The following is a 19,991-nucleotide window of genomic DNA, read 5'->3' as shown; positions in this document are numbered from 1 at the left end:
AAAACACGAGGCACAGAAATCTCATACAAGCTTTGCGATTATTGAGAGCCACACAGACACTAAACTCATCCAAATTTTTTTCTATTAAATTGCTAGAATCCTATCTGATACTTGAGTCCAATAAAAAAGGGGGGTGATGGTGTAAAAGAACTCTAAACTGAAAGAAAATCCCATGTTCTTTACCAAACCACAAGATGAGGAAATCCTTCTTGAAACTAAGAAGATACAAAAATTAACTTAAACCAATCTTGAAAAATTCCAGTCACCCACTCTCCTCAGGCAAGTTTTATTTTTACTCCTTTTCATTAGCATTTATCATCATAGCAAGAGTAGGAGAGCAGATTTTCCTGGTGGTAAATTTGCATGATATTGTCACAGAGATGATTTCAAAGAATTTTGCTGAAACCCCGAAGTGGAACATGCACCCCTTGGTGTGAGCACTCAGTTTGGGGATCAGACTTTACACACAAAGGTGTGGAATACTGTCTTGACATTAACAGTGATTCATGGAACATGGAAACTCTTTGCATGAAATATCGTCCCTCTTTTTTTTTTTTGGTAAAACAGAAAAGAGACCTGAAACTGAATTGGTTTGAGGGACAAAAAGGAACATCTAAAACTTGTCCAGCCACAATTGCTTTTTTCCAAGGGTTTCAAAGCTCTTTCTAGGCTATACGCATTACTGAGCTATTACACAATGATCCTAAGGAGGTATATTAGTACAGACAACTGGTTACTAAGGTAACAAGATGCTGCTTTAAACCAGCAGCACTATCCCAGCTCATCAGCTTCACTCATTTCTTTCCTTTGTTCTCCTTAAACTACGCACAAATTACAGACTTGTTGTTTAAGTGAATATATACACTAGAGCTATGCTTCAGTCTTCTCCATTGGAGCTAATGAGAAAAAAAGAAGGCATTAGATGATGCAAGCATTTAAACCCTTTGGTGTGAAGAAGTTTGATTCTTAACTCCATACTTAGAAAGTTCACTCAAAAACAAGTTTTAAAGTGTTTTCTCACTAGAAACTATTTTATAATTAAAAAGCACATTGTGCATTGAAATTATTTGATGTGATAAAATAAGATGGCAGGGATATTTTAAACTTTTGGGAGAGAAAACATGGTTAAGTTCTACTGACCACATCTTGGCTGGAATTTTCCAAAGGCAGACTCATATTTGGAAATAATAGTTGACTGCTAATTGTGAAAACTGTCAAGGTTACCCAAGGTCTAGCTCCTCCAAAATACTGATGCTCCTAATAAACAAATTAAGTATGTCACTATTTCTGAGAGCTTGATGATTTTTAAGACCAAACTGTTCTCAACATCTCTTATGATTACAAACATCAGGCATCAGCAGTAGCTTAAAAAGTCATAGAAAATAAGGCCATTGGAAACATTTACAGGAGAAGGTCACCTACAACAATCCTCTGCTCCAAGTGGGATTAAATCCATCAAAACAGTTCCTGATGTGTTTATCTAACCAGGTCTTCAACACTTACAGTACTGGCAACTTCTGTGACCCTCAGAGGCAATCTGCTGTTTACGTTGTTATCCATTCCTCTTACTATCTAACTTCAAATAAATTGTTGCAATTCAAGCCCGAGTTCTTGCCTCGTCTTCAGAATATGTCAATAAGTAAAAACCTTTAATTCTGTTTTTAACATGTAAAAATGCAAAAATCTTTTTGCTCTAGAAGGGTATTTTCTCTGCTCTTTTAAGATACAAAAATTCATGTGATCTTTGTCAGACGGCACGATTCACCTTTCAAAACTGCCCAAGTACAGCAGTGGCACTTCGGCATGAAGGACTCAGTGATCAGAGTAACAGCTTTATTAATAGTACTACAGTTTAAGATAAACAGAAAGTATTGATTCTCTTTACAGCCTAAAAAATTACTAGGTTTGATTTTTAATTATTTACTTATACACTAATAGAAGAAGGAACATATTCAAAGGAACATATTCAATACCAGTTGGAGAAATACTCTGCTCAGGTATTGTATTCCCCCACTCTCAGCATGAAAAATAATTTGCCTTTTGTGATCAGAATGTATAAGCAGGATTTAGTTAAATCAGTCAGTATTTGACTTACAGAGCTTAAAAAAAAAAGCACAATAGGTCTTTTATCTCTGCCTAGTGAGGAGCTGGGGATGAAAACCCAGCAACCAACACTACATTTTTACTTTACATGTCAGGCTACAACAACCTTCCCTACTGCCTGCCTGAACCACGATAATAATAAATAATAAACCACGCTGCATGATAATAAACCACGGCCTGCATGATAATAAACCACGGCCACCACCTGTAAACCATCCACTGTGGACTCCTAATACAAATATCTCTCCCACTGCATTACCAACACACATACCTTTCGTTTTTTAAAAAAAAAAAATCACTCAACACACAAGAAGTTTTGTTAACAGCCACCTATTATGAAAGGTACAGAAAATCTCCACTGCTGAGGTTCACGCTGTCCTCAAAGAATGACCTAGATAGAGCATATTATACTCATTATATTAATTTACAGTCTCTCCCCTTTTAGCTGTGTTGGAACTGAAATGAATGAAATTCAGCATGGAAACTGTCAACACCAATAAATATATGTGTTTATCTCATATGCATATGGCCTACGCAAACCCAGAAACTTAAGTTTTGTATTTGCTTAGTTAAGAACACGTTTTCCTGGCAGCATCTGGAAATGCTTCATGATATTCAAGTATCTAATTAAAAACAAAGAAAAATGAAACTATGTTAATACTTCATTTAAATTACTTTGAAGAGAATCAGAAACGATTGAAAATAGATGAAATATGTTCATTTCCATTAATTAAAAGAAGACTGTTCCAAACAAACTCACCCGTCGCTTAAATAAAATTCTAATAAACACAGCCAAGGTTTTGGACCCAGACATATTTTCAGTGAAGTTAACTCAGCCTAGCTTTATTACTGAAGTTTTAATTAAATTCTAGATGGTTTTCAGTCATTTTATGGTATTTACTTTTTTACCAAATTGTCACATTATACATTTATAAATGTTAACTGAAGAGTTGCATATCTGCAATACTATTATTTCACAATTATTATATTCTTATGTATTTGTTCCTTTTTAAACCCAGGGAAATATTCTGCCTAGGGTAACAGATGGCTTTGTAATTTTTTGTTGCTATTCCAGAATCTTTAAGTCACCCAAAATGCATCTACTTAAACATGATACTGCAGTTATTGCAAAACATGATCTACGTGTTCACTGTTTAATATTTAACAATCTGGATACCATTCCTGTTTGGCAATAATTCTCCTAGAGACAGAAATCATTACCCTAGCATTGCTATAATAAATAGATTTGCCTTTTTACATTTTATCATTTCATAGCAAAAAGTACATGAGTCATTTAAAATTAAATAATGTATTCAATCAGTGCAAATGAAGTTTAGCAACTCATTCCTACTCATGTTAATTCACAGGTTATCATCAATTAGGTATCACTTCACTGCAGCTCATGTAAATCCTTTATTAACATCGTGTCCCACACTGACATACATTACTAAGGGGCAGAAGGACTTACAGAGCAATTTTACATCTTAATGAGATCTAAAATGTCACGGTACAGCACAAATGTAAGCACCAGGTTATTTAACAGCATGTACACACCAATTTAGCAAGCTAAGATTTATCCGGGTATACCCATATCATAAAAATGTTGAGTACTTCTTGCTTATTAAAAGTGCACCTTGTTTTGTGAAAATTAATTTTTATAATGCCCATAAATTTGTGATAAATATATCACAATGTATCACAAAATCTTCAACTGTGAAAGACTATAAAAAAATTTGAGCAAACTGTTTCAACACCACCTTGCTCTCTCCAGTACCTACTTATCTAATGTGAAACATTCCCCATGGAAAGAACAAAGCTATCACAACAGTAACACAGTCATATGAATACATAATATCTATTAAAAACAACTCTTCTTAAAAGGACTGGTCAGTCAGATGGGCAAAACAAACACATCATTTGTTCTAATTCACCACTCTGATACAAACTGCTGACTCTGAGCTATGACTAAAGGTTGGTCCACTAAAGAGTTAAGCCTCATTATGAAAAGCTGTTTATACCATACATCTTTAACACTTCTAGGAATGTCATACCCATACACTACAGAGCTTTACTCAATTTTTACTTATTCAATGACATTGTGCCACTTTTACTCACAGTGAGTAGAATCTTGTTCATTACACTTACTGACATCAAGGTTTGCCGTGAATGAAACACGAGTTAACCCCAAGTAAAACTGACAGAATTAGGATTGAAAATACTGCTTTAATTTTGCCATCTGTTGCATGCCTGTTAAAAATTATTAAAATCTGTAAGAGAATTGCCTATAGATTGATAGAATTCATTGAAAACAAAAATCCACAATGATCCTTGAGTGTGAAATACACTTTAACAATTTAATATAAAAGTTGAAGTTTGAATAAACACTAATTTGGATTTTTTGAAAGAGATATATATCAAATCAGAGCTTCAACACTCCTTTTCAGAGGCTGACGTGGAAAAAAAACCCCAAAATATTTACAAGTACTTCCCCAGAAACACATTTCCCTAAGATTCACTGATATCAAAGATCCATACTTATGGTTTCGAGAATCTATCATGAGATGTCAGAACCAGACAACAGAATAACTGAAAACAAAGATTAAAACCAGTAACTCTACATATAGTCACAGAAAATACAACATTCCTAAGCGTTTGGGGTTGAATCCTTTTATTTGTTTGGTGGTGGTTTCTTTTTAGAAAGCAAGAAGAAACGTAGTATAAAAACCCCAAACACCTCTTATGCACAAAAAACAGCACCGTAAGTCCTGAAGCATGCATAACAGGGTAAAGTTGGAATAATGTAATATTCAAGGTGAGTATACAGTATCAGAATTAAGTCTAGTTAAAAGTTATTTGCAATATACCTGATTCAATACAAAACTTGAAGATCTGCAGCAGCAATTTTTCTTATCGATTCATGGAAGATGCCTCCAAAAACCAGCACAGACTGATCACGGAACTGAAGGCCCACAGGACCAACAGTCCAAGATGGATCTCAAATTCCCATATGGTATCAGTGAAAAAGAAATAAGATCAGTTTTTGAATTTCAAAACAGATGTACTTCAATAGTGAAAAAATAAAGCATAAATATGTACTTAAAGAACAAAAAATGCTGCTAAGGTTTATTGTTTAAGACTCAGATTGATGACTAAAGTATCTTATTTTCTTGGAAAGTCTTCTAGTTCTATTTTCATTGGCAAGGAGTTTTTAAAACATTTACGTCAGGGCAGAAAACTATGCTCACACAACAACTTTCAAACCAGACCTTGCACTAAGTTCATTTGCGTTATTTTATATATTCATTTATCCACATTACGAGAAAAGTTTCCTGTATCATTTATTTACATTATTTAAAACCATCAGCAAGTGTGTAAGACTAAATGCTATATCTGCATTACATGTATTTGTACATTTAAACAAATAAAATAGCTATATTTTATCAAACAGTAACTGTTTTATCAAACAGTAAGATAGATTAGGAATAGGATAAAATATCACTGTGACCTAAAGCAAATATACCACCCGGACACAAGCATTAGCTCCCAATTCTGCAGGTTTCACTTCATAACACACAGAAAAAAGCAACCTGATTATTTGCAGGGATTTATAAAGTTTGGGTTTTCTTCCCTTTCCCTTCTCTCTCCCACCTCAATGGCATTTCTGCTTCTATAGTTCATGCTTTAACAGACACATACACTTCTAAGTCTTTCCATCAACACACCCGAATATCTCTTCTTAGCATGGCACTGTCACTCACCCTGGCTCACAAGTGAAGTGCTTACTGGCTGCCAGCATTGTTATGATGTGTTTGGCTTACAAGGGTATGAAAGAATATCAGTATCATCCAACAAAGGAGTTTGGCAACCTCTGACTTACAGAGCATCCCACCTCTTCTACACAGAAAGGTGGAGTACTACTGGAATATACTAGCATTAAGTTGCATTTTGATCATTTATATTTTAGTTCTAGTATACCAATCCCTTCTTTAAATAAAATTATGACTGTCTTCATTTACTGCTAAGATCCCTTTTTAGATCCCATTAAGGCTAATTCCAAACAAAACAGAATGGAACTATTTAGTACAAAAAGTCTCCATTATTTACCCCTTTCATGAATCATTTAAAGACTTCATGTCAGCAACCGAAAATATTCATGTTGATCTCACAAAGAGCAGACAACATATTATGCATGCTGCCCACTGATTTATCCTTTCAGAAAGTTTCTTGCAGGCCACTTGCCAATACTGTCACTTGCTGTCTAAAATATAAATAGAAGTGCTTCTAGAATATATATATATAAACAAATAATAATTGCCTACAGTTCAAATCAGCAGGCTGTTAAAACCCACATCCTGTGTGATATCAGCTGGTACCAGATAGCTTCAGAGAAATGTATTTTTGAGTGGACTGCTCTGAAGCAGTACATCTACTACTGAAGAGTCTTCCTAGATTCTTTCTTAGGCTGGATTATCCATGGAAGTATTTGGCTTTCATCTTATTTAAAAGAGAATACCATCCCACACATACACACACATACATTGTCCATGCAAACAGCAATTCACTTTTTAAAAAATCCAATCTGGTTTTCAATCAGAATAATCTTGTAGCAAAAAGCATTACAACACTGCCTTTTCAGGAGGCCAAGGATGAACCGCACATCACATAACCTCCATGAGACACTGCAATAGGTTCCCCAGACAAGTTGTGGCTGCCCCATCATTGGAAGTTTTCAAGGTTACAGCTTTGAGCAACTAGTGCAAAATGTGCCTGCCCATGGCAGGGAAGCTGGACTAGATGACCTCTAAAGACCCTTACAACTCAAACCATTCCAGGATTCTGAAGTCTTTGAGTGGCTATCACTAGTAATGTTTGCCTACAGAGAGCAGTTACGTATCTGAAGATCAGAACTCCTCGGGTTTGGTTCTAGGACAAATTCGTATTTCAAGAAGGCAACTTCATATGTAGAAGCAACATCAGCAAGTTCCACATGATTATCCACGTGTGAAATATTTATGAACAACCACTTACAGAATCAGCATCTTAGCATTTACAAAAAGAATCATTTTTGCCTGCATTCCTTCACAAGTACTGGAAAAGATAGGATGAATTCTAAATTATTCTAAAGGCAATTTTTTTGCCACTGTAATAACCCCACTGAAATAATGGCCCATTATTTTCCAATGAATAGTGCAACTCTTTTGTTAGTCAATTACCAGGAAAAGCCTAAAAAAGCTCCACCCAAACCAAAATTCAACTAAATAAAAACTCTTCAGCAGCAACAGCTTGTACTGTGCTATTTAACTGGCTTTACTCCAGTAGTTTAAATTTAAGAGTCAGCTTAAAGTAGAAATGAAGTAAGTGAAAACTGGGAAAAAAAATTCCACACCTACAGTTGTCACCTAAAATTAAACACATTTCTCTCCAAATCCCAAGTGTGCTTTCAAAAAGGTGTCATGTGATCATATTTAGCTACCGCACTGTAATTAAGAACGTTTCATCCACAACGGATAAACTAAATTCTTTCACTGAAACATGTTAAAAAATTAACAAAGGTGAAAACCAGGTATAATTACCTACAAGTCTCTAATCAGTAACTATGTCATTTTAAGTGCAACCTATAACTCTGGAACATTTTTGTTTTGCCCCTGTTATAAAGTGCAACACAGACAAAAAGAAATAAACTACACATATTTTGGAGGGGGAAAAACCCCACTCTAAAATAGACAGACTGGTGTTAGATAGAATAATTCTGTGTAGAGATACGTGTGCTATTGGAATAGTACCAAGAGGATGACTTGTGCAAAACAGTAGGTGATCTTAAACATCTCCAAGGAGATTGATTAAATGGTTCCAACCCAGTTTAAAATGCTTATCATTTTACTGAGTTATGCAGCAAACATGACAGCAATATTCCATGTCTGTGGCAATTTTGGGTTTTTTCAAACAACTAAGTCAATTTTTAAAGTTGTTATAGCACATAAATTTTAAGGAACCAAAAACATTTTAACAAAAAAAAGTAGTTACAAAGTAGTATAATGTCACATGCCATTCCCCATTAAAGACGTCCTGTGTTAATTATATGTACTTATTTCGACAGTCACGATGAGGCATTAAGATTAGACAACTGGACAGTATTCTGGAAAGTTTACTTATATTGTTACTTGTATTAACATAGTTAACAGAAAGGGATTAAATATTTCTGACATAAGTAAAATAAAGCATATGCAAGAAATTAAACAATAAAAATGTACTTACAAAATCAAAGTCTCCATCTTGAGGGACCTTCCAGTTATCAGGGAAAACGTTTTTGGATATGTGGTAAGGTTCATGCATGTTCTGATTACAGTTTTCAGGGCTTTTATTCTTGGAATCTTGTTTATCAAAGTAGTCCATGAAAGAAGGTCTTTGAACTTGCGGTGAAGTAGCATTTCCTTAGTTGAAAGAAAAAAGTAAAAACTATTTAAAGATTAAAGATTTAATGCAGTATAAAATAAGCTTCACTTATTAATTTTCTTGGATTTTGTAGAAACTAATACAGTCATCTGTATGTGATGCAAGCCTCTGTTTGTCCCCTGAGGATCTTTGGCATAAAAGCTCATAGCCGAAGAATGATATTTTTGTAGCAAGATACAACGTGGAGAAATGTTCAAGACATTTCAGAGTTGCACACACAAATAATATTAGAAGTTACTTCATGCAATATCTATTTGTTGTTATAGAGACTGAATAACACAAGGTGCTAAGCATCCCCTTGGGTGCAGAACGCCCCTATCTTCAAGGCCTAGTCCACAGGCACTTAAGAAAAGGAACAGAGTTTCACCAAAGGTGTGATTTAAAAATTATTTAGAAAAAGAACTTCAAAAAACAACCACACAAATCATGTCTAGATGCTGCTTAATTAAATTCATTGATAATGGAGGTTCTCAGCAAATTATGGGGTTATACTCTACAGATGGTTGCAAAGCACCCTGTCTCCATGGTGTGGAAACTCTGGGGGATTTTCATCACTATCTACATAGCCACAAAGGCTTTACAGAGCAGACTAAGATCAGCATGAACTCCTGTTCTATTATTCTTTTTATGAAATTAAAAGTAGAAAAAAAATTATCTTCAATCCTAAATGACTGAAATTTGTTTTCATTTGTGAGATTTCAAAGCAAATTAATTACTAAATAGCACAATAAATAAACATAACTGTCCCCTCACAGACCATATTTTGCATAGCACTGACAAATGAAAAGTGTACTTGCTTGCAGTATAACACATTCTACAGAGAAATATGAAATACATTTTCACAAATAAAATATTGAACAGGATGAAAGATATAAAAAACTATGGCGGGGGGGGAATCTAACACCAAAACCCAGACAAAACTATACTTTTAAATTAGAAGCATAATAAAATAATAGGATTTTTTATCTTATTTTTATCACTTATTTTAACAAGTGAAAAGGTGAACCACTAGAAATATCTTTTGAGTTTGTGTTTAACATGATCACTAGGACTTGCTTATCTCCTTATCTGGCTTTGCACTTGTTTTTATTCATTCACTAAGTGGGCTTTTTTGCCCCTTCCACCTCTTATTTCATCATCTCTTCCCATTCCCTTTGTCCAAAGATTTTTTCATTCTAATTCTGCTGCATGGCTTTCTTTTCATTAATGTTTATTTTTGTACTGCCGTCTTTTCACAGAATCATCAAGGTTGCAATACACCTTCAAGATCATTTTGTCCAGTTGTTGACCTAGTACCACCATAATCCCCACAAAACCATATCTCCACACACAAACTCCTCTTAAACGCTCCCGGAGACGTTGACTCCACCTCCTCCCCGGGCAGCTTATTCCAATGCCTAATCGCTCTTTCAGTAAAAAAAAAATTTAAATTCTAATATCTAATCTGAATCTGCCTTGGTGCAATTTGAGGCCGTTTCCTTTCAGCCCTTCACTTGAGATGTGGCAAAAGAGCCCGATGTCCACCTGGCTAAAACCTCCTTTCAGGTAGTTGTAGAGACTGATAAGGTCCCCCCCAAGCCTCCTTTTCTCCAGGCTAAACACTCCCAGCTCCCTCAGCTGCTCCCCATAGAACCTGTGCTCCAGAACCTTCACCAGCTCTGTTGCCCTTCTCTGGACTCACTTCAGCAACTCAGTGTCCTTCCTGTAGTGACAGTCCCAGAACTGGACACAGGACTTGAGGTGCAGCCTCATCAGTGTCAGAAACAGGGGGACAATCACTGTCCTGGTCCTGCTGGCCACACTATTCTTGACAGAGGCAAAGATTTCATCTTTACTGCTTCTTTTCTTTCAGCTTTCCCCACATTTTTCTGTTCTGGTAGGATTTCTACTGGCTTGTTTAATGTGCTCTTCTACTGCCTCACTTTAGGCTTTACTGCATTTGACTCCAGCTGCTTTTCTTCCACTACACAACAGTTCCTCATTCAATCTGCCATGTTTCCATACACATCTTCTCCTCCTCACATTTTTAGCTAATTTTTCTCTCAGTTTTTGCCATGTTTTTTTCAAATATAGCTTCTAATCCCAGTTCACAGTGATCACTACTCATCATCTTTTAATTAATAACAACCATGGCCATAACAATTCAGTGAACTAAACTCCAGGCTGAATTTACCAGACCAGATAGCAGATACCTCTTCTTCAGAATCTCCCAAGTTTGCCCCCACTGAATGCAAGATGACCTGAAGGAGGTTTCTTCACCTCTTGAGTCTGGGACTGAGAAAGGGATGAGAAGTAAGCAGTGGGAATGCCAAATAACTACAGAAATAAGCACTAAAGGGCAAAAATCACAGAGTCATAGAATGGTTTGGGTTGAAGGGGGCCTTTAGAAACCATCTAATTCCAACCCCCCTGTCATGGGCAGGGACACTTTCCACTAGACCAGGTGCTCAAAGTCCCATCCAAACCGGTCCTAAACACTTCCAGTGCTGGGGCATCCACAGCTTCTCTGGGCAACCTGTTCCAGCATCTCACCAGCCCCATAACAAAAAATTTTTTCCCAATATCTAATCTAAACCTGTCCTCTTTCAGTTTAAAGCCATCACTCTCACTAGAGACCATCATCAAATGTTCCTCTCCAGCTCTCTTGTAGGCTCCTTTTAGGTACTGCACGATGCTGTAAGATCTCCCCAGAGCGTTCTCGTCTCCAAGCTGAACCACCCCAACTCTCTCAGCCAGTTTTCATATCAGAGGTGCTCTATCCCTCTAATCATTTTCATGGTCCTCCCCTGGATTTGCTCCAACAAGTCCATGTCCGTCTTTTTTGGGGGGCCCCAAGGTTGAACACAGTATTATGGGTGAGGTCTCCTGAGAGCTCAGTAGACGGTAAGAAAAATGGAAGAATCTAAATTTTAGAAAAGCACACATTTAGAAAACAGATCCAAGAGAAAACAGTAGTATGAAGGAGGTGGAATTAAAAACAGAAATACAATGCATTTTCTTAGTACAAACTTTTCATTACTTGATCGCTGCCCAAAACCCCTGAAACTATTTTTACCAAAAAGATAGGACACCACATTGCTAGCCTTTCACAATCAATTTTTTTCTCCTGCTGAGATGGCTGTTCTTACATTTCATCCCTGAGACATACTTATAAACAAAAAGATTACCAGTGTCTCAGTTCAAAACTCTAAGTACCAAAATGTTGGCACGTTACAGGTAGGACAGTCTCCCTCCTCTCCTGTAACAGAAAATACTAAAGATTTTCCAAGCACTGCTCCTACGATTTAAAACTATTTATGAATATCTCCCTTAGACAAGTAATACAAGAATGCCTACATACATAAAACAAACCAACCCCTACAAATTCCTTGCTATCAAATGCATATTATGGAAAGTGGGTCAACAGGACCAAAATGACTCCAAAATAAGAAAACCAGATTTATTTTACGCTTTGAGGATTTGTTTTATTTGCTTTGGTAAACAAGAATTCAGAATTTGCTTCTGATTTCTATTTAGCATACAGTTAGTTAACCCATTTGAAAGAACAAGAGCAGCTTACCTTCACTGCAAATATAAAAATGCTCACACAAAACCAGAAATATGACTGCAAAACAATGGGACCAGTAGTATTTCAAGGTTTGTGTGGGGATTTTTCTCCAATTTCAAAGAAAATAAAAAGGATTTATTTAAAGATTTATTTGTATGGTTTTATTTTACTTTTATAAATAATTAAATGAAAAAAGAGACACTTTTTAGATCTCTAGCTAACCTAACATTAACAAGTTTAGTTAGCATTTCATGGGAAACGGGATAGGTTGACACCACTTTAAAGAGTAAAGGTTCCTATCTCTTTTATATTTACTTTATAAAAACTCAAGCTCTTTATGGCAGAGCAAACTGAACTAGGTTGCACTTCTCTTTGCAAAATATAAGGTCATTAGAAGGTCATTTTGGTCTGAAAGTACTTTTTCTAACTTTCATGAACAGAGTAATGTCATTTTCTCAACTGTCTTTCAAGAGCCATTAAAATTAGAAGTACAATACATAAAGATTCCTTTAAGGACACTTAATTCACTCATCCATCCAGTAAGTTACTTTTTATAAAAAAATTACTTATTTGCCACAAAAAATCTGCAGCACACCCAGTATCACTCCACACTTGCACTAAAAACCTATTGTTTTATTGTGCAATAGCCTGCTCCATTCTAGGAGGATTTGGATTTTTCCGTTCTTCTAATTATTCTTTACTTTCAACAAGTTATCATAGAATCACAGAATAAGCTGAGTTGGAAGGGACCCACAAGGATCATCAAGTCCAACTCCTGGCCCAGCACAGGACCATCCCCAAGAGTCACACCATGTGCCTGAGAGTGTTGTCCAAACGCTTCATGTACTCTGTCAGTCTTTGTGCTGTGACCACTTCCCTGGGGAGCCTGTTCCAGTGCCCAACTGCCCTCTGGATGAAGAACCTTTTCCTCATACTGAACCTAAACCTCCCCTGACACAACTTCAGGCCATTCCCTTCGGTTCTATCACTAGTCACCACAGAGAAGAGATCAGTGCCTTTCCCTCATGACGAAGTTGTAGAAGATCATGTTTAAAAATGTTTGTCAAAGTTTCAATGTTTAAGAATATCTGTCTCTTATCATCCCTACACTCACCTACTACAGGACTTCAAGACGGTTTTGGGGAGAAAACCATAAGAAAACAGCAGTCAGAAATTGCTAGTAAGCCACGGAACACAGAGACCACCACGGATGCTGAAAATACACACTGTACCACAGCAATAGCCCCGATAGGAATATAGGCAATAGCGATGTCCCCAAATAGTTACGCAAGCAAGTTTCTTCCAAAAAGTACGCTCAATAAAATGAATGAGGCAACAACATAACATAACACAACACCAACTCTACTACACTGTTTCAAAAACATATCACAACTAAAATAAATAATTCTAAACACACCTTTCAAAATAAGGAGGAATATACATGCCATTCTAATGCATGTTTTAATAAAATTCAATTGATGTCATCTATAAAGAAAAATTATTTTTTAGTGATGTATTTCCAACAGGAAAGTATTATATTAGTATTAAATTGATTTTAAACCAGTTTAAAAGTTCTGCTGCTAGTTAGCAAGTAAGGTCAGCAGATTAGGGTGTCCATCTCCTACAGATGGGAGTCTCCTACTACAATTTCCTGGGAGGGCACAGGTGGTGATATTTTGTTTATTTGGCATTTTGGAGTGGGGGCTTTACAACTTCCTACAGAAAATCTCTAAATCTTTCTCTCATCCTGTTACTACCAGGGCATTGGACCTCTTTTGCAGCTGCATATCTACAGAGGAAAGCTTTCTTCCCTTTGCCAAAAGCCACGAGCTTCCACAACTTCCCACATCCTGGGGATCTCCATCCACCACTCAACTGAGGAACACTTCCAGCTGCTGCCTCTTCAGTCAAGTTAGGGATCAGACTCTCCCATGTGAAGTGCTTCTGTGAACATTCTGTCACTATCTTTATTCCCTCAAAATATATTACTTTGTCACTATTAGAGTCAGAAGATGCACAGCAATCACCTTTTAGCCTTTTTTGACCTACTACCTACCTACCTACTCTCATCCCTACTACAAAGGCTACCATGGCTTATACAACACCATATACTACTCAGGCTTTATATTCTGTACATTCCTACCACTTCTCTCTCACCACACAAGTTGGCCTACAACAGAGCAGCAATTCTCCTGGGAGCCTAGAATTTTGACCTCAATCTCCAGTCAAATGCACCCAACAGTGAATTACCATGTAAGAACTGCCACGGCCACCTTCTTCAGCCAAATTTTAAGCAGAAAATTGTGACTATTTTGTGAACGGGCAAGTTCTGCTGCTAATACATGCCTGTTAGACAATAACCTCAGAGAATTAGAGGTCAGCCTACTCAGAACTGCAAGGAAGCATCAGCAGAAACTGGATCCCCAATTCCTTAGGCCATAGCAGTTGGGAATCTATCAAAGGATGGATCTAAGAAATGTTTGACTACAGAGAGCTATGTAACAAAGTGGTTACTGAGTTCACAGTTTTCATATCACAGTGACTTATACACCCAAGTCTTCATTCAATTTCAGGCTTCATTCAGTCTTTTGTTTGTTTGTTTTATAATATACATATTTATCAGAAATAACTGCAACTGCCATTTAAACAGAAAATCCACACTCAACCAGCTGAAGCCTTCAGAGACTTTTTGAAGGACTGTGAACTCAAGTTTAAACAATTTTTCATGGGAAAAGTTTCAGGCACAAAACATTGCTTTGCTTCTTGAGAATAAGACTTGTAAAAGTGGTTTAATAACTTTTGTTCTATTTTTCCAACTTCCGGAGAAAAGAAAAAAATGTTCAATGACATTACTATTATAAAACCATTAGTCCATTCCAGATGAGTTATACTTTATTTCTGCTTTCAGCAAAACAAAGAAAATCCATGTTAAACTAGCATTTTGCAACAGCTCTTAAAGCAGAACTGCTAACATCATTTTTAAAAAAAAAATCCCATTTTTAAAATATATTACTAGTAGTAGCAGTATAAATGAACAACTTTATTACCGTCACAGGAGAGGGCTTGAGGAGTGAAATAGGCTTGTAAACATCTATCATCTCTCTCTATATACATATAGAGGAGTAAAGCACTAGTACCACTCCACATGGTATCAAGCAAACCATCTTACTGTGGGCACAGTAAAAATGCTTGAACAAAGTATAAGTATGGCCAGTCTTCGCGAACGAAGATTTTGGGAAAGGTTTTTTACCTTTCGAGCCTGCGCAATGGATTTTTTAGGTGAGACACAGCATGCGCTGAACTGAGCCCACCCTTTAATCCTAAGGTTCATCTGCCGGGGCCAAGCGAGCTTGGACAATGGCAGTGAGGTCCTCAGGATGTAGGTTTGTTTAGAGTGACCTTCTCTTAGATGGATGCCCTTAAGGGCTGATGAGCTCCATCTGCCCGGGGGAGTTCCCTGACTGGGAATCGAACCCAGGCCGCGGCAGTGAGAGTGCCCCATCCTAACCACTAGACCACCAGGGGTCCCCAAAACTACATCAGTGAAACATCAATGTCCAGGCTACATTAAAAACAGCCCATAATTAAATTTCCTTGCTGAATTCCTACTGGACTTAGGTCCTAGGTTGTCATAAAACACATATCACTAGCTTTTGCTTTTCAGTTGTAAAAAGAGCTGTAGGACTTAGGCCTTTCTAAGAGTTCTGAAGCATTACTCCAGAGCTATCTAAGCATCCACATCACAGAGGAGACGGACTTGCAGCATCACATAATCCCTTACACTGGATGCTGAAATCACTAAAAAATAATGAATAAACCAACTCATTAATTTTTCTTATCAACATGTAGGTTCTACAGTATGGTGCCTATCCCACTGTAATCAAAAATATCATTATATAATAAGACAAGAAAGTTCAACAAATAAGTGCTGGAACCAAACCTGTTGCCTGACAGCTGAATGATGAAACCATCACTTCTCATCAGACTACCTCCAGTTTGCTGGCTTTGCTTTGCTGGAGGTATGGGGCTCAAGACAGTCACCTATGGAGCATGAGGGAGAGGACAGAAACCTGCTGTCCCAAAGATTATATTCTTGTGTTTGATAAAAAGGAAAACGTGTTTGAGAATTATGCTGATTAAACCTAAAACATTCACATCTTACAGGGCAAAAAGTAACAAAACAAAAAACTGAGCACTTTTCTACACTCTAGCTGTCAAATGCCACCCCATCTAGTTCACTGTCCTCATCTTTTAACACGTTCATTACCAGCCATGAACTATCTAGAAGCTTCACTGAATCTGAAGCAACAGTCAGAAACCCAGAATAAATCCAAATGGCACTAAGAGACAACTTGCTTTCCAGCCCAAAGCAGATGGCAAATATAAATTTAACAGGGAAAAAAAGACAAGCAGGGGAAATGTTACTGAAAAGGAGAAAAGAACAATCGGAAGTACTCTTGGTGCACCAGAAAGCTCTAACACTAAGCCTTGCCAAAAAACCACAAAGGGAATGTGGGAAAGCTGGTCTGAACACTGGTCTCTGCACTGACATATGAAAAGGCTTCTACAAGTACAACCCAGGCAACTGAAAAAAAGAAGTAATACTTCCATCATTTACACTCTTTCTTCTACTCCACATTAAACCTCCTAAAGTTAAGTTCTATCCTTCCGTCTCCCCGTGTTCTGCATTTTCTTCCCTCCTTCCAGGTACACACCATAGTCTCTGTTCAGAGCATGCACAGGGCATACTGAGCAAGATGGCATAAATGTTTTTTATTGGTAGACTGTATAATGTATGTTGGGGTAGGATGATAGGCCTCTTTTTGTTCCAAATTCCAATTTTATCTGGGCACAATTCCCCGTTTGTGAAAAAAATATGGTTTCAGTTATTTTCTGTCATGGCTCCCAGAGGCCTCTAAGCATGGGTACTTATAAATAAAAACATATTATTGTTTCTTATTTTGTCCTTGAGCAGGGAAACAAAAGGCAGAAGGAAACAAAACATGAAACTAAACACAACAGCAATTAAAGAAAAAGTTTGTCACAAATATTTTGTGTCTCTAGGAAGGAAATGAAATCCCTCTTCCCTAGTTTACTAAGTTTATTTCTCCAAGCTTGTTGCTTGCAATGTTCTATTATTCAGAAGTATCAAAGAGCACTTTCAAGCTACTTGTTCTGATTTATTATAATCAAATCACACAAATATCTAGAAAGTGCCTACTTTGCCTATAAAGGTACACTGGAAACAGCAAACAATCTCCAAAGTCTTTGTTGAGTACAAAGAAGCACAAAGCCTGCCTCTCAGGGACAGTAAGGACTTTTATGTCCCTTCCTACTAACACTTATTTAGGATTCTTGCTATTCCTCCTGTTTCAGACAACAGCACGACAATCACAGAACCAAAGGACCTGCTACGGTGGACATGATTTATATTTATTTTTAGCTGAGAGATGTGGAGGTCCTGTTCCTGAATTATTTCTAGCTTTTAATGTAAAAAATGCAAATAAGGAGTGCCTAATGCAAAATAGAAGAAATTCTAGCAAGTAAGTGCTGAAACCAAACCTGCTGCCTGACAGCTGAATGATGAAACCATCGCTTCCCATTAGGCTACTTCCAGTTTGCTGGCTTTGCTCTGCTGGAGTTATGGGGCTCTAGACAGTCACCTATAGGAGAGGAGGGAGGGGAAAAAAACCCGCTGTCCCAAAAATTATATATTCTTGTTGGACAAGAAAGGAGAATGGGATTAAGAAATATACTGGCCAAATGTCAAGGTGTAAAAAGGTAATTCCCTTTCTAGCTACAGATTATTACTGGAATCAATTCAGAGTTGAAAATAACAGTGCAGTTTAAAAGCAATGTCTCCAGCAACATAGCAGACAAATAGGACACAGATAAGAGACTGCAGTGCAAAACTAATGACACTTTTTTGATCTGTTTGGCACAGTGACAGGTATTTTCTCTCAGCATATATAAATTCTACATGAATAGTGTAGTGCAATTTGGCACACTACTTATATAGAACTTACTTATGAAGCCTGAAGTGATTTATCAAGCACCACAGAAACTGTACTAAACCTTAATTCATGATACTTCCACCCTAAGAATTACTTTACTCCAAATTTATTGGTACTATCTTTCCCTTTTTTTTTTTAATCACTCATCTTTCCCTCAGCTTGTTGAAACGGATGGGTTTGAGATCACTTGTATTAACCCTCCATCAGGCACACGGTCTAACAGGTAAATATTCTGTTTCAGCATGAAAACAAACTAAAGCACATACTGAGTCTTTTCATGAGGTGAATCATCATACTTAAACTAAGTATTAATCAAGAGGTATGTGTGCTATCTTATTGCTGAGAACACTAAGGAAAAACAAAAGAAAAAGCAAAACAAAACCACATAAAAGCTAAACAAACAAAACCAACAAAACCCCTTTTTCTTTCAAACTTGCTGTAAACTAAAACAAAATAAAATCCTGCTTTGCACTTCCCACTAATCTTGCACAAATCACATCAGGTGTCTATCATAAATCATAAATCTACAAATGCAGTTTTATGTTTGCTATAAGACATTCTACAAAGTTCTTGATTTGGCACTGATTTTCACTCTTGAGACATTAGCTTTCTATATTACACACACAAACAAAACTCCCCACCCCTCCCGACAATAGCCTGGAGTTAAACATTACATTGTGCCTCATAAATTCAGGCAGCTACAGCCTGAGTTAGATTCATCTATTGATGCTGCCCATTCAAGCAAATAATTCTATTAAATTCAGTGGGCCTCAATCTGCAGTAGTCCTCAGCCAAATAATGACCACATCAGTACATAAGTATTTATGAATATTTCAGTACAAGTTATAATTTTATACATAAAAACATTCATAATTTTTTTATTCTGTTACGTACTCCCTCACAGGCCACCAAGCCAACTAGAACTTTTTACCTAGGTTTCAACAATCTTTTGATCATCGACTTAAAAAATCAAGGATTATTAAATTACATTCCAACAAATGTCTGAATAATAACTCCCTTATAAAATACAAATTTGCTAATTGATCATGACTTACAAAACCATTTTGCAGCAAGATATATTACTGATTGCTGACCCCATGGAGAGTCACGATGTGTTCCCGGGACCACTGGCATTGAAACAGCAGCATCTCAATCACATCACTTCAGTTTAGCTCCAAGGAACTGGTCCAAATGGGGGACCAGACACAAAAAGCAAGACACAAACAGTAAAAGGGACAATTCACAGAAGGCAAATTTGATAGGCCTCCAGAGAAAGGGGCAAAGCAGCAAAACCAGGCTTCTGCTTTGAATCTCCCACTACAATCACCTTTCTCTCCACAAACCAAAGAGAGTGCTTAGAAACACAAATACCCCTCTCCCCCTGTTTTAACCACAGAACTTTACACTTAAAAGCCACTGATGATACAATATTGTTGTGCAGCATGAGAAAACATATGACATTATTAGAAGAAAGCAAATTGACAACATACGTTTCATGGTCCCATCTTCCTCTTCATCATCATCGCTATTTATTACCATGGTCCCCAGGTCTGATTCTAACATAGTGCTGTTGTGTTCAATCATTGTCTGGGCGCCTTCACTCATCGTACTTGTGGCTCTCATAGTACCAGCGCTCTCTGAGTTGGTCTTTACCATAGTGTGAGAGTCCAACTCATCTTCATCCTACGGAGAAACATTTGCCAGAATGCAGAAGATCATTTAAAATAAAGAAGTTAACATGCAATCACTTAGATCCTTATTGATTAGTTTTATATCTTTACATGACCTAGTTGTACTGCTAGACTTTGAGGTTTAAAGCTTTAAAGGAAATTACAAAAAAAAAGTTCCACATAAAGGAAAAATAAAAACTTTCT

The 19,991-nt window shown here is 36.9% G+C and overlaps 1 protein-coding gene across 1 annotated transcript in view; it reads right to left on the bottom strand.

Annotated features, from left to right (window-relative positions):
• Nucleotides 1-19,991, bottom strand: part of STK3 (serine/threonine kinase 3) — a 127,375-nt gene that overhangs the window by 40,954 nt on the left and 66,430 nt on the right. The window contains exons 9-10 of the mRNA XM_027692387.1: nt 19,608-19,800; nt 8,359-8,534 (exon numbers count right to left, since the gene is read on the bottom strand). Coding sequence (XP_027548188.1) covers nt 8,359-8,534; nt 19,608-19,800 — 369 coding nt within the window. The remainder of the gene's footprint in view (nt 1-8,358; nt 8,535-19,607; nt 19,801-19,991) is intronic.

This window comes from Neopelma chrysocephalum, unplaced genomic scaffold (genome assembly GCF_003984885.1).
Source record: "Neopelma chrysocephalum unplaced genomic scaffold, ASM398488v2 Primary Assembly neopelma1_86, whole genome shotgun sequence".
NCBI classification, from domain to species: domain Eukaryota; kingdom Metazoa; phylum Chordata; class Aves; order Passeriformes; family Pipridae; genus Neopelma; species Neopelma chrysocephalum.
This window is presented reverse-complemented; position numbering and strand designations above follow the sequence as displayed.